General features: G+C 51.3%; 1 protein-coding gene across 3 annotated transcripts; it reads left to right on the forward strand.

Annotated features, from left to right (window-relative positions):
- The first annotated feature begins 3,333 nt into the window (after nucleotides 1-3,333).
- Nucleotides 3,334-8,240, forward strand: Pla2g2e (phospholipase A2, group IIE). Of its 3 annotated transcripts, NM_012044.2 has the most exons (5): nucleotides 3,365-3,495; nucleotides 4,846-4,919; nucleotides 5,774-5,912; nucleotides 6,093-6,199; nucleotides 7,838-8,237. In NM_012044.2, the coding sequence occupies exons 2-5, from the start codon at nucleotides 4,880-4,882 to the stop codon at nucleotides 7,978-7,980; spliced, it is 429 nt and encodes a 142-aa protein (NP_036174.1). In that variant the 5' UTR covers nucleotides 3,365-3,495; nucleotides 4,846-4,879; the 3' UTR covers nucleotides 7,981-8,237. The 3 variants fall into 3 exon arrangements, with proteins under 3 accessions (XP_006539011.1, NP_036174.1, XP_006539012.1); XM_006538948.2 differs by lacking the exon at nucleotides 4,846-4,919 and having other exon boundaries at nucleotides 3,334-3,495; nucleotides 7,838-8,240; XM_006538949.4 differs by lacking the exons at nucleotides 3,365-3,495; nucleotides 5,774-5,912 and having other exon boundaries at nucleotides 4,602-4,919; nucleotides 7,838-8,240.
- Nucleotides 8,241-15,395: the final 7,155 nt, after the last annotated feature.

Raw genomic sequence — 15,395 nt, forward strand, 5'->3', positions numbered from 1 at the left:
TCTTGCTGGCATTTCCTCCCAGGCTTGCCATTTCTCTTGGAATAAACGAATTCAGAGTTTTTGGGAGGCTTGATTGGCATGGTGCTACCTGGGCCATCATGGGTATGTTGTAAGAGTGATACATGGATTGAAACCTGGTGCTTACAATGTCTCCTGAGGGATTGGAGAGCTGGTGTAGTGGTCAAGTGGTTGGTCAACACTCACATTGGAGAGCTCTCGACCACATATAACTCCATGTGGCCCTGAAGGAGGAGTCAACCAGCTTGCACGTGCTCCCTTCTGCGACGAGGATGAGGTCAGACTGAGCAAAGCTGGTCTTCTGAAGTCTGAAGAAAGTCAGCTTTCTCTGCTTTCCCCAAAGGAGAGGAGGAAGCAGGAGGTCCTTTGACACATGTGGCCATCTTCCAACCATAGAAGTCAGCTTAAGGACAAAAATGATACCGAGAAGGAACAGGGAAGAAAAGGACCGAAAGGCATACAGAACATGTTCCATCATCCACCCAGGCCCGAAGGCTCCTCCTGTACTTTCAGACTCTTTACTGGCTGTAACTAGTAGGCAACTCACCTGCATTTGCTCTCCAGTGTCTCCCCAGAGCAGAGGTCCCCAGCACAGAGTAGGTCCCCAGCACAGAGTAGGTCCCCAGCACAGAGTAGGTCCCTAGCACAGAGTAGGTCCCTAGCACAGAGTAGGTCCCCAGCACAGAGTAGGTCCCTAGCACAGAGTAGGTCCCCAGCACAGAGTAGGTCCCCAGCACAGAGTAGGTCCCCAGCACAGAGTAGGTCCCCAGCATCAAATAGGTTCTCAGTTTAGTTTATTGACTGAGGAAGCATTAATAAGGTCACCGCATGTGACAGCTCATCATCACCCTGACAGAATTTACAGTTGCCATGGAAACACACTCCTGGGTATATCTCTGAAGAAGCTTTTAGAAAGTTTTAACCAAGGGGGGAATGTGGTCGGCATCATCCTAAGGGCTGGGATGAATGAAGAGAAAGCAAACTGAGCACCAGCCTCTCTCTCTCTCTCTCTCTCTCTCTCTCTCTCTCTCTCTCTCTCTCTCTCTCTCTCTCTGTGTGTGTGTGTGTGTGTGTGTCTCCCTGTCTCTCTGTGTGTCTCTCTCTGTCTCTGTCTCTCTGCTTCCTGGCTGCAGAAGTCATGTGAGTGGCTGCTCCGTGCTCCTGCCCCATGACTTCCAGCCACAGTGGACTGTACACCCTTGAACTGTGAGCCAGAATACGTGCCACCACCACTACCACCCCCAGTTACTTTTGTCTGGTATTTTGTCACAGCAACTGGAAAAGTGACAAACACAGCTGCTTTGTTCAGAGAGTTCAAGGGTGTACAGTCCACTGTGGCTGGAAGTCATGGGGCAGGAGCATGGAGCAGCCACTCACATGACTTCTGCAGTCAGGAAGCAGAGAGACAGAGACAGAGAGAGACACACAGAGAGACAGAGAGACACACACAGGGGGAGAATGAGAGAGAGAGAGAGAGAGAGAGAGAGAGAGAGAGAGAGAGAGAGAGAGAGAGAGAGAGAGAGGCTGGAGCTCCTTAAGACTCTAGGAAACATAGGAAGCCTGTGACAGGAAGTGAAGGATGACAGCTGGCTGGCAGCAGTGCTCACAGCTCTCTAGGGAACTTGTAAATCATAGCCTTTGATTTGATGGTGATGGTTGTATTGACTTCTAAACTAAAAGAGGGGGGGTATGTGTTCATGTGTGTGCTGTGTATGTGTGTATGCATGTATGTGTTGTACGAGTGTGCCTATGTGTGTGTCTGAGTATGTCTGTATGCATGTGTATGCGTATATAAGTATGTGTATGTGTGTACATGTGTGTGCATGTATATGCATGTATATGTGTATTGTACAAGTGTGTGTGCATGTGTGTATATGTGTGTTGTATAAGTGTGTACATGTGTGTGCACATGTGTGTATCCATGTGTGTGTTGTATGAGTATGTATGTATATATGTGTATACATGTATGTGCACATGTGTGTATGTGTGTGCATGTGTGTACACATGTATGTGTATGTGGCTGTGTGCACATGTATGTGTATGTGGGTACATGTACACATGTGTGTGCTTGTGTGTACATGTGTTGCATACCTGTACTCACAGGTATACACACCCATGAATGTGCATGAAGAGGCCAGAGGAAGACATTAGGTATCCTGCTCTCTCACTCTCTTATTCCCTTGAAACAGTCTCTCTCGATGAACACAGAGACAGCCAGCAGCCAGCAAGCCCCAGTCATCCTCCTGTCTCCATTCCCTAAAGCACTGAGGTTCCAGACATGTACAGCCACACGTGACTATTTATGTGGGTGTCGGGGATTTGAACCCAGGCCCTCACACTTATGCAGCAAACCGTCTCACCGACTGAGCCCAGCCCCCTGAAACCCCTTACTCTTTATTATTTTAGACATGTAGCCCAAGCTGGCCTTAAACTACTCCTACACACACAAAGATGACCTTTAGTTTCTGGCACTCTCGCCTCTGCCTGCTGAGCGCTGAGGTTCCAGATGGGCACCCACATACCCAGGTCACGCAGGGCAGGGCATCAGATCCAGGGCATCAGATCTGCCAAGCAAGCACTGCACCAACTAGGCTGCCTCTCCAGCTCCCCCAAAGATACAAATAAATACCAAGAGCAAGAAAATGGCACTGCAGTCTGAGCTCCTCAGTGTCTCACACATATCCATCCTGACCTCCATGTCAACCACTCCAGCTGCCACCCTGGAACCCCACCCTTCCATCCGACTATCAAGTAGAGACAGTGGTCCCATGAGTGTGCTGGAAGCATAGGCTCCCTGCATGCTTCCCCCCTCCCCCTGCCCAATATTGATTGGTTCCCCCTGAGGACAAGGCTGCCCACAAAAGGCCTTGCCATCTCATGTCTCCTTTGTCTGGCTTACAGCCCTAAAAAGTCAGTCTAATTATTTCCATTTTTATAGATGATTCAGGTCCTGACTTTGCTGTAATTTCTGCCACATTGCACAAGAGGTGTGAAGGCCCTAACACCAACACCCTTTCTGGAATGTCTGAACCTTTCTAAGTCCAGCTTCCACTAGCATTGCACTTCAATGGGGTAGCCTCCTCCAGGAAGCTAGCCCAGATTTCTCCAACATGATACAGCCCTATGGGAACATTCAGTGTCCCATCCTGCCCAGGTCAGGATTCAAAAGCAAACTGTCTCAGAATCCAGGCTCCTCTTGCGCTCCCTACTCCCAGGGACTAAACTTCGATGCCATGCTGTTGGGAGTCAGCTGTTCCTATGACTCATGGTTTGAGGCCTCGTGACCCAGGCCAGAAGCTAGGGACTGCCAGAAGAACTCTCATTAAAAATCAAAAGGAAATGGCAAGAAAAGAGACCTCTCTCAGTAGACGGTGACTCAGAGCTGCAGGGTGTACCAGGCAGGTGGACTTGGTCCCCATCACCTTTGCAACAGGGACAGAGCTTGCAGTACCCAGATGCCCCTGGGAGGTGGCAGAGGTAGGAGTGTGGTTTCAGGAAGTGGATGGGCAGGGTTGGATGTGGGGTTGAGGCCCTGTGTATAGCCTTGTTTACAACTCCCCTCCTGTGTTCAAAACCTTTCTTCCCCAGTCACATAGCCGAGGGAGTCGGGCTACTCAGAGCTCTCCTCCTGACTCTTCAGAGAAACTTCCCAGGGACAGGGCACTTTGGCCAGGGTGTCTAGATTCCTTCTCTTGAGACCCAGCCAAGTCCACAGAATGCAGACAGACCCCAGGCCCTCAGAGCAGCTGAGGCTTGAAGCTGGACAAGGGGTCATTAGTCACGTGCCCCAGGTGCCTCCTCCCATGAGAGTTTTTCCCGAGACTGGAAGAAAAATAGAGAAGAGAGAATTAGGCTTTATAATTGTGTTATTATAAAGTCAGACATAGTCCAGGCTGTATTAACATCATTCCTCTGATTTTATTTAAAAAACAAAAAACAAAAAACAAATCGTGGTCTGAGTAGCACAGCGCTCACCTACCCACCCCCGCCCTCAGCCCAAAGGGGCTAAGTTGGCCCTTGGTGAGCCCTTTAGGGCTGCCTGGGTCCACATTCCAGCTCCTTATTTACTGAGGTGTCTGTCTGTCTGTCTGTCTGTCTGTCTGTGTCAGTCCCCACCTCACCCCCTGTCGTGGGCTATGGAGGGTCTTTGGCCCTGTGTACACCCCTGTGGCCCTGCACATGCTCAGTGCGAGCCAGTTCTCATGAAGGAGGTGAGGCAGGATGCCCCTGTCTCTGTAACACAGACAGGAACACTGAGGTCCCAAGCAAGGGAAAGGGACTGCCCAGGGCCTCGTGCGTGATCCGTGGTGGAAACAGGATTCAGAAAGCCCTGGGTGTTGACAGAAGCAGATGGCCAAGTTATCTCAGTCACCAGTCATGAAGAGGGACGGTTGGGGAGGAACACTTCTGCACTGGAAACAGGACACACTCGGAACTTGGCTCCGAGAAAGCTTCAGTTTCTCCACAGCACTGGGCCTCATCCAATGGGTTGGTTACAAGGAAATGAACACAATAGGAAGCATAGGGGAAAAAATGGGGCACAGACCCCGGGAGCAAAGTTAGCAATTTAAGAGTGTGGGGGTCCAGAGAAGGTGGAACAGAAGGAAAGATGGCCACACGACTCTCCCATCCCTGTTTTCACACACCCTCGGAAGAGCCCCCCGGGGAACTGGCTGGCCCCTCCCCTGGGAACTTAGTCAAAGTGTCGGAATTATTGCATCACTGGGCACTCCAGGGTTAATGACGGGGGTGGACAGGCCCTGTGTATTTAACTAATTGGGAGGTGTCTGGAGATCAGAGGCCCCAGCTCACTTCCTCCCATTGCAGCAGGCTCCCATGCCCCCTGCCTACCTCCCCCAGGATGAAACCTCCCATTGCCCTGGCTTGCCTTTGCCTCCTGGGTAAGTGACTTTCATGACCTCTCTCCTCCTCTCCTCCCTCACCCCATACTCTGGATACCTGAGCAGGGCTCGCTAGAGGCCGCCCGCCTTCCCACCACCACCCACCTGGCCATCCTAAGGCTCCTGAGGCAGCACTGACTGGAAGAGAGGAAGGGCAGGGGAAAGGGCCCAGAAGAATGCAGTGGGAAAGGGTTTGAGAGCCATGGGATCCCCAGCCTGTGGGGATGAGTGCCTCCCCACCGCAGAATCAGAAGATTCTGGGACAGAGCTGCTGGGGAGACAGGGGCTGAGGGCTAGGGAGATTCAGATTTTCCTGAGAGACATGTAAAGAGTCAGTGTAGGGGTCCAGGATAGCATGAGGAAGTGAAGCGGAGTGGGGAACGTGGGATGGGTAGGAGACTGAGTTCGAATCCCCAAGACCTATGTAAAAGCTAGGCATTGAGACACACATCTGTAACCCCGGGGGCCGTGGAGGAGTGAATCTTGGCAGCTCGCTGGCTAGCCAGTCTAGCCAAATAGGCAAGGTTCACCGAGAGATTCTGTCTCAACAGTGAGGTAGAAAGTAAAGGAAACTGGTACCAACCACGGCTTCCATGGATATGCACGTGTGCGTGACACAGACACACACACACAAGCACACAGGTCGGGGGTGGCTACCTAGGGGATGGAAGCACAAAGCATGTTACTTTGTATCCTTGTTATTGATAGCTGGGTGCTTTGCAGTGGGGAGGTTTACTGAATCCTTGGGGAAATGTCTGGAGTCAGATCTTAAGGGGACTTCGGGATGGGTCCCTGGATGTGATGCTCACCGGCCATGTGGAACCTTGTGGCCTCTGCCGCCGCCGTTTCTGTAGTGCCCCTGGCTGGCGGGAACCTGGTCCAGTTTGGAGTGATGATTGAGAGAATGACGGGAAAGCCTGCCCTGCAGTACAATGACTATGGCTGCTATTGCGGTGTCGGTGGCTCCCACTGGCCAGTGGACGAGACGGATTGGTGAGCAGGAGGACTGCCTGGAGGACCTGGGGGAGCAGTCTGGGAGGAAGGAGAAGCTGGGGGCACCTAGACAGCAGGGACTCGTACTCTGCTTCCATCCTGGGTCCTGGGGTCCCAGGAGCTGCTCCAGCCCAGCCCAGCCTGACTAACAGCCCCTCCAGATTAACTCTGCCCCCACAGGTGTTGTCATGCCCATGACTGCTGCTATGGCCGCCTGGAGAAGCTGGGCTGTGACCCCAAGCTGGAAAAGTACCTCTTCTCTATCACTCGAGACAACATCTTCTGTGGTAGGTGACCAACCCTGGAGTGAGCCAGACACCGGGTAGGCAGGAGTCCCTCCAGATGGTGACCTTGATCCTTGTCACAGGGCCAGACCCTTTAAGCATCCCATCATCACATAAGAGTGGGAACACCCGTCCACCATTTCTGATTCTTACAGGGCATCTGGGCTGTACAGCCTCGTGACCCCGCCCATAGAGCCCTTGCCCAGGCTCAGCCTCTGAGGAGTCACCAGAAGGGACAGAGCTGAGCCACTCCCAGAGCTAGAGTCCAACAATCCTCCCTTAGGAGGAGGCAGAAGGGGATATGACTGAACAGCAGCTCCTATTTGCACCCCCTGGGACTGGTAGGCTGGCCCCACCTCCTTCACTTTGCCCAGTTCATTGCCCATTGGGCCCTATTAGGTTTCCTCCAGGCCTTATCTAGGGAAATAGCCTTAACCAAGAATACCCAAATGGCACTTAAAGTTTTCATCACAATGTAAAAGCCAGGTATAGTTAGCCCAGAGGAGAGAAGGCCTTGGTGGGTGTAGGGCCCAGGGAAGAACCCAGCAGCCTGAGGATTGGGCTCAACACAGAACTCAGGTCTGTGCCAAAGTGTGAGCTAAGAGATTGCTCAACCGGGCAGCCGTATCAAGTCCTCGTCACTGAGGGCTCAGGCAAGGGTCGGGTGGTTCCCAGTTGGGATGGCACTGAGAGGGTGTTCAGGGAGGAATCAGGCTGAAGAGATACAGGCTCTTTGCCTTATGCCCCCACTCCCTGGTACTTTGAGCAAAGGAATAGTTTGTAGAAAATCTGTGTGATTCTTTGCCTGTTACACTGAGATAGCCCCACCCATTCCACAGCTGCCTACTGTTAGGACCTCCAGTCCTGCTGACATAGCAGGTGTGGGCAGAATACTGAAGGGAGATGCTCACTTTGAAGGGGAAATGAGACACTAGACCCTTCTAGACACGGAGGTGTATTCCTGGGGACAAAAAAAGAACCAGAGCTACCCCGGGCAGAAACAGACAACCACGTGGACAGAAAGAAGTCTTCCAGGCACCTGGCGCTTGCCATGAGGATGCCAGCCGGCTCTCAGGAAGGCAGAGTGGACCAGTCTGATACCTGGGCTGGGTGCAGGCTCTGTCTACTCTGATTAAGACAGGCTGAAGTCCCCAGGAGCCCCAGCATTAGCCTCTAGCCCAGATCCCGGGCATCTCTAACATCACATATGGGAGGGTTGTTACAGTCCTGGCAGGAGGAAGTTGAGAGGTTGTGAAGTCTTGGTACAGCCCTGGCAGGAGGAAGGTGAGAGGTTACGAAGCCTCTGGCAGGAGAGGGCTAAGACCTATGCGTGAGGTTGGAGAGGAAGGAGACACCCTGGGCAAACTTTTGGCTTTCTTTGTGTCCTGGAGCTGGCAAGCCAGCCCCAACGCAATCCTTGACAGGCAAAAGTACGGAGCATCCCCTTGAGCGTGGGCTTCCACAGGAAGTAAGAAAGGGGCTAAAGACGGAGCTGGGAAGCTGGACCACAGAGCAGCAGGGAGCCGCCATTACCCTGCCCACCATACACACCCCGCCCACCACACACACACCCCGCCCACCACACAGCGCACAGCGCCCAGCTGCCACCTGAGTCCCTGGCTTGTTTCCATCCCCCTCTAGCTGGTAGAACGGCTTGCCAGCGGCATACCTGCGAGTGTGACAAGAGAGCCGCTCTCTGCTTTCGCCACAACCTGAACACTTACAACCGCAAGTATGCCCACTACCCCAACAAGCTGTGTACTGGGCCCACCCCACCCTGCTGAGGCCCTGCTCGGCTCCATAGCCACCCCAGGCTGCTGCAGTCTCAGGCCCAGAGAAGCTCGGAACCCAGATTCCTCTCCCAGCAGACTCATCCCGCCCCCCCCAGAGATCATGAGCCCTGGTCTCTGGCCTCCAGGACCACACCAGATCCACGGGATCAGCTGAAGAAGTCACGGGACTCGTCAGCGCTCACAAGATCCACTAAGTCGCCTCTGGCATCTCAATACCCTCTTCTGAATAAGAGAAGTCTATTTTCCTGTAACAGTCTTCCATTATTTCTTCAGACTTTACACAGTTGTTTACCTGCGTTCCCTCATCCATCCATCCATCCATCCATCCATCCAGTCATATTTTGAGCACCTATCCTGGGCCAGCACAATGCTAAGCACTGTCATACAGTAGGGAGAGAGGTGACATGGTGGCTCCTGTCTGTAGGGCCAGCCATAAGTCCTTTGTTTTCTACAGCAGTGAATTCCCACGTTTCCATGCCCTGAAACTCAGACTTTGAAACAGCCTGACCCAAGCTCACACAGAGGCCCACCCACCTGCCCCTGCCTCCTGAGGGCTGAGGTGAAGGTATGTGTCACCATGCCCAGGCCACACACCTCTCTCTCTCTCTCTCTCTCTCTCTCTCTCTCTCTCTCTCTCTCTCTCTCTCTCTCTCTCTCTCTCTCTCCAGTCTTATCCAAGACTGTCATGGTTCTCTCTGGAAGGAACATTTCTGGCCAGATGGCTTACTATGAGAAACAAACAAAAAAAAATGCAAACCTAAATATATGTTCCTGTTGTCATCAGACCTCAAAACGCCCCCACTGGCAAGGACTAATTTAGATGGGAAAGCAAACCCATCTTGTCCACCTTTAAAAAAAAACAGAAACACTTTTTTTTTTTTTGAGGTGAGGTCTTATGTAACCCAGGCTGGCCTTGAACTTGCTATGTAGCCAAAGATAACCATGAACTTCTGACCCTCCTGCCTCCACCTCCTGAGTGCTAGGATTCTGCGCTTTAACAACTGGTTTTACACAATACTGGGAAGAAACCCCCAGGCTTCCCTTGCGCTAGGCAAATGCCTATCAACTGAGGTCTGCCTCTAGTCCAATCTCCTTTTTGGATAGATGGGAATCTGAGGGCCAGAAGGGCAATACTCTGCCCAGAAGGTGAACTCCAGGCCCTTCACTGCTTGAAGAAGTGTGCACCAGCTGTGTCATCATGACATTCAGGTATGGCTGCATTAAGTGGACCTAACAGATGGAAGGTCCAGGTGTCTGTTCAGGTGCCCATCCAGGTGTCCATCCAGGTGTCTGTGCAGGTGTCTGTGCAGGTGCTCATCCAGGTGTCCTTGCAGGTGTCTGTGCAGGTGCCCATCCAGGTGTCCATGCAGGTGCCCATCCAGGTGTCCATGCAAGTGTCTGTGCAGGTGCCCATCCAGGTATGCATTCAGGTGTCCGTGCAGGTTAGCTGTGAGCCTACACAGCTGACTCGGGCTCTAAACACAGAGTCAGAAAAGAAGAGTTCAGCATGTTGGGATCATTAAAGGGTTCCCAGCAGGAGAGACCTGTGGCAGATTTTACTCCTAACTACAGCGGCAATACCTCAGCCATCTGTAATAAGTGGGCAGCAGCCTGAGCGAGAGGAGCTGGGTCCATGGCTCAAAGCAGCATAACTATCGCACAGGGTGAGTTTCACAGAGGACACCAGATAAACATCCACTCCCTTCATCTTCTTCATGGTATAACAAGATCTCTTCGAGCATGAAATCAAAGGGATGTGTCATGGGGAACTTTGAAAGGGGAAGCATCTCATCGCTTGAAAAAAGAAGAAGTGGGCGGCAGGTGCGTCTGTTGTGACTGACTCAAACAAGGCTATAAAGTAAAAAACTTGGGAGGGACACGAGCCTGACCCTCATTTGACAGGAAGTGTGGTCCTGTGGCGCCCTCTGGTGGCCATCTTTCAGACTGTTAGGAAGGATATAGGCTCTGGCTTATACTGGGTTTCCTGACTGAAGTGCACCCTGGGCTAGTGACAGGTGGCCTCACCACCATCAATGGGATGACAATGGACATGAAGGCAGGGGAAAGTCTAGAAAAGGGGCCTACAATGTGTGGGGAGACCAGAGGTTGTTTCTGGATATGGTTGACTGTAGGTCATTCTTTTTGTTTGTTTGGTTGTTTTGGTTGTTTTGTTTTGGAGACAGGGTTTCTCTGTATAGTCCTGGCTGTCCTGGAACTCACTTTGTAGACCAGGTTGGCCTCAAACTAAGAAATCCACCTGCCTCTGCCTCCTGAGTGCTGGGATCAAAGGCGTGCGCCACCATGCCCGGCTGACTGTAGGTCATTCTTGATGGACTAATAATTGTATAACCATCCAATAACTGAAATACTTTGAAACAAGACTCCTGAGAAGCCCACAGTGACCCAGCTTAGACCTCAGACCAGGCTGTAAGCCCGTGGACCACAGAGTCTTCGGTTTTTCCAGGACTCAATAACTATTCAGCGAATGAATCCAGAGTCCATCTAGATCCCATTTGCACGAGTCTGTCCCAGGTACAATCCCGGACACTGACTCAAGATTGGTGGAAACGGCTGACAAAGCAAGGAGAACCCTGAACTTGAAGTCAGATACAGACCTGTGTCCTTCTGATTCATAGCAGCAGGCTGTCTACGGAAGTGGTTCTCAACCCGTGGGTCACGACCCCCTTGGGACTGAGCAACCTTTTCACAGGGGTCACCCAAGACCATCAGAAAACATGGATACTTACATTATGGCTCATAACAGTAGCCAAATTACACTTGAGGAGTAGCAACAAAAATAAATTTATGGTTTGGAGGGGGGCACCACAACCTGAGGAACTGTAATACAGGGTCTCTGCATTAGGAAGGTGGAGAACCACTGCTCTAGGCAAGGCTCTTGCTGCCCAGGAGACTGATGGGCAGAGAGCAGCAGCTGCAGCAGTAACCATGGCAGCCATGTTGTTAGAAACCTCAGAGCTATGCCAGGCTGGCTGAGGCAGAACATCTTAGTTAGGGTTTGACTGCTGTGAACAGACACCGTAGCCAAGGCAACTCTTATAAGGACAACATTTCATTGGGGCTGGCTTACAGGTTCAGAGGGTCAGTCCAGTATCATCAAGGCAGGAACATGGCAGCATCCAGGCAGGCATGGTGCAGGAGGAGCTGAGAGTTCTACATCTTCATCTGAAGGCTGCTAGCAGAATACTGACTTCCAAACAGCTAGGATGAGGGTCTTAAGCCCACACCCATAGTGACACACCTACTCCAACAGGGCCACACCTTCTAATAGTGCCTCTCTCTGGGCCAAGCATATACAAACCATAACACAGAATCAGTCCAAAAACAGGATCCCCCACCCCACCCCAGGTGTGTAGGAAATCTAGGAGAGTTGCCAATTGTCACAAATGTTCGCACAAAGAAGATGGGACAGAGATAGCTTCCACACACACCTGTGCTCCAGTTTAGTTAAATATATATAAAGTGCATTTCGATGCCTACTGCAGGAACAGGCATTTGTGCCCTAAGACTTGATGGCTGTCAGAGTAGCAACATAACATTAAACGCTAGGTGTTTACAGAATCCAGGCCCTGAGTGCTTTATGTGAACTCGTTGGAGGGAGGGAGGCATGGATGGGTGATGTGGGGGTGGAGGGTGGGTGGATACATGGATGGATGGGTAGGTGAACGAGTGGATGGATGGATAGACATATGCATGTGTGCCTGTGTGGGTGAGGGTACGGGAGGATAGAGGTATGTATGATGAGTGGACTGCATGGGTGAGCAGGTGGATGGATGGGTAGGTGTGTGTATATGGGGGAATGAATGGGTGGGTTCGTGGAGAGATGTATATATATATGTGAATGGCAAGGAGATGAGTTAATAGACATATGGACAGATGGACATACAGACGTGTGCGTGATGAGTGGGTGGTGGGTCGATAGATGGATGCATGGGGCATGGCGGATCCATGTGTGTGAATGAAGTGGGGTCTCTGAGAGGCAGGGAAAAGGGAAATGGAAAGTGTCCTTGAGTAGACATAAACGTGACATTTCTCCCACACCCCCTCCTTGCTTACGAAGCCTTCCCAGAGACCTTGAAGGAAGGACAGAGACACTGCCACGTGGTTTAGTCTCTGCCAAATGCTTACGGGAGAGCTTGTTCCGTCCCCATCCCCAATCAGCTTTCCTTCCTCCACATCTGGGCCATCTTTCTAGTCTCAGCTTAAGGTCAGGCCCTGTTTGACTGTTACCAGCTCCTCCCTCATGTTTTCGACTGAGACCACCAACATAATTAAAAGCTGCTTTCCTGAAGACGCCTCCATGCCCCGTCTCTTGGGTGGGGGGTGGGGGTGCATGGTGGAGGGTGGATGGATGGATGGATGGATGGATGGATGGATGGATGGATGGATGGGTGGCTTTACCACTGATGACAGATTAATGGATAGATGAAGGGATGGATGGCTAAGCGAGCAGAGGAAGCAAGGGGCTCACAGAGGCTGGGGAGGGGACGCTGATTGATCAGGATTGATTTTGCTTCTGTTCCTATTATGCCCATCACAGACGCCACACACAAAGTGCTCTATTAAATAACTCGCTGAGTAAGTGATTACAAATCACGATGGAATTCCTGAGTTAATGGAAGAGCCTAGTTGTGACGTCATAGACGTTCACCTGCTCCTCTGGGGTTCCTGGCGGTCATGACTAGAAGGCTTAATACTTCCATGAATGTTTATTCTTCCTTCCCATGATGCTGTAGAGAGAGAGAAAAGCAAGCTGTGGTCAGCTGGCAGCAGACAACCCCATTCTCCACACCGTCTTCATCTGCTGATACTTTCCTTGACTTCTACTGTGTCACTCCTAGGTTCTCCACAAATCATCCATTGTCCACTATTGTCCACTGACCCTTGGCATTCAAGGCGGTACTGTTAGATCACAGGCTTGTCATTTTAAGACAGCAGTCACTCTAAGAGGACAAACCCCACTGCAGCAAGAGTTAAGAAGCTGATCTGCGTGATGGCTGCGACAGCCCCTCATTTATGGTCCTTCCCGAACCTAGCTCCTCCATACTCCAGTCATGTAGGCTATGCCCATATATCGTGTAGGCTCTCCCTGTAAAACATACAGGCTATCCCAGACTAACTCGTGCCATGTAAAACCTCCTGCCAGTCCCTGAAAACTTATACAATTCACGTAGCTCATTTGTTCCTGGGATTTCTCTGACCCGTGCCCAGCCTGATCCTGTCCATGGCTGCTCTCTCCCTTCCCTTATTCTAAGCTTTTGAGGAGACTCCTCTCTGAGTTTGAAAGGAAAGCACCCCCACTCCTTTAAGGCCTATGTGCTAAGCTGATTTTCATCTATTGTTCCTCTTTCATGCTCTCCCACTCAAGGCCCAGCCATGGTCCTGAGGCCTTTTTGTCCTAACAAAGCTCACCCCTGCCAAGCAGTGGTGGCTCTGCTTCCTCTCACAGTCACCTTCTCTGTCCCCAGAATGTCCCCACTGCTGGCCTGTAGTCTCCCCTCAGCCACAGCTCCTCATCCTAATAGCCCGTGTATTCCAAAAGCATCCCAAGTTCCACCTTTCCAAACCCCAGTGGGTGTCAGCCTTGGTCAAACTGCAGAGCTCTGTCTGGGTCTCTCCTAGTGCTGCCTTCCCCAGCTATGTGGGTCTGTTCATGGCTCTGCATCCTGCCCCTGCTGCCATCTTTGATCTGGGACCAGCCTATTCCGTGTTCTGTGCTGTCAAAAGTGATATGCAGAGTGCCCCCATTATGCAGATTGCTTAATAAACGAGTAGATGTCCGAATTAACTGAAGGGCCTGATGATAATGGGCAGATCCATCAGCCTCCCCGGCAGGGTTAAGTTTTAAATAAGGGCCTGGGGCATTATGGACACTCCATCCACACTCAATTACTTCTTGTATATCTGCTTTATCTACTCTGTTCATCATGCCAGTGAGGCTACAGTATCTGTCCAGTTGATTCTGGGGGTGTGTGATATACCTGGAGTTTGGGGCAAAAGCTCTGGCTCTAGCAGCTCCACAGGCTAGGCTCGGCCACTCAGTCCAGTATCCTAATTAAAGAGACAGGAGGGCTGGAGAGATGGCTCAGGGGTTAAGAGCATTGACTGCTCTTCCAGAGGTCCTGAGTTCAATTCCCAGCAACCACATGGTGGCTCACAACCATCTGTAATGGGATCCGATGCCCCCTTCTCGTGTGTCTGAAGAGAGCAATGGTGTACTCAAATACATAAAATAAATGAATAAATCTTTAAAAAATAATTAATAAAGAGAGAGAATTCTGAAAGCAATGAAGCTCTATTGGTAGAGTGCTTGCCTAGCATACAGGAAATCCTGGGTTCAATTCCTGCATTGAATAAATTGGATATGGTACAACAGGACTGTTATTTCTGAAGCTCAGAAGATGGAGGCAGGAGGGCCAAGAGTTCAAGGTCATCCTCGGCTACACAGTGAGCTGGAAGCCAGTCTGGGTTACAAGAGAACCTGTCTTAAAAAGCAAAAAGAGGTTTGGACAGCAGGCAAGGAGGAGAAACGAAGTGGCGGTCTAATGATTCCAAGTTGGTCTGGGGGTATGGATAAGAGCTTTAGACAGTAGGAAACTGAGGGCAAGAGGCATGTGTAGGTAATCCTGGTTAATGAACTGCTCCTGCCCATCACTGCCTCGGGTCTGGCCCTGAATTGTTAGATCTGTTCATTCCAGCCCTCGCCAAGGGTCCAATCTAGTTTTTTACAGGATGATCAGCCCCAGGCTGCAGCCTCTGCAGACACAATCACCCTCCCCGCTGTGGGCTGTTCATCCTGCAGGATTTCTCTTCCTGGAGTCCAAGGTGACTGACTGACTGCAGGTTTAAGACAATGGCTTTTTGTGTTTTCCGTCTTGAAGGGCTTAGAGAGACTAATGCGCCTTAGAACCTGAGTGGCCAGGGCAGTCAGAGTCTGAGCCAGCAGAAAGGAGACGGACAACAAATGAAGGCAAGGACGCCAGCTTTTCTGCTGCCTGTGAGCTCACGTTCGGAGTCAGCGCCTCTTAGCAAAGGCAGTTTCCAAATGCCTGCTTCCGTTGGAACTATCTGTGGAAAGGGTGCCATACACAGTTGGTAAACAGTACACTGGTTCGTTCGACCAGCCCCCTTGGCTTCCCACCATGGGAGCAAGAGCTTAAGTGGACGCCCATCTGAGAGTCGCCCCATCTGAGTCATTAGCCTTAAATGCAAGCTGATGTCCCCAGAGGTAAACAAGTGAAGCTGTCAGCAGAGATGCTGCGGAAGTTCTTCTGGAGGGCTGCTAGTGCCGTGTCCTTAGAACACAAGGCAGTAGAGCCAAGTCCACACACCCAACACCCAGCCCAGCTGGACTAAGTGTGCTTTGCGTCTAGACCTCACTGGGGGAA

Source organism: Mus musculus, chromosome 4 (assembly GCF_000001635.26).
Source record: "Mus musculus strain C57BL/6J chromosome 4, GRCm38.p6 C57BL/6J".
Classification (NCBI taxonomy): Eukaryota; Metazoa; Chordata; class Mammalia; order Rodentia; family Muridae; genus Mus; species Mus musculus.

Bases quoted from the DNA above. Each gene is read 5' to 3' on its own strand.
- Pla2g2e (NM_012044.2), top strand. From the start codon at position 4,880: ATGAAACCTCCCATTGCCCTGGCTTGCCTTTGCCTCCTGG. The intron at 4,920-5,773 runs GTAAGTGACTTT...CCGTTTCTGTAG, and splicing joins GGCTTGCCTTTGCCTCCTGG to TGCCCCTGGCTGGCGGGAAC. The intron at 6,200-7,837 runs GTAGGTGACCAA...ATCCCCCTCTAG, and splicing joins TCGAGACAACATCTTCTGTG to CTGGTAGAACGGCTTGCCAG.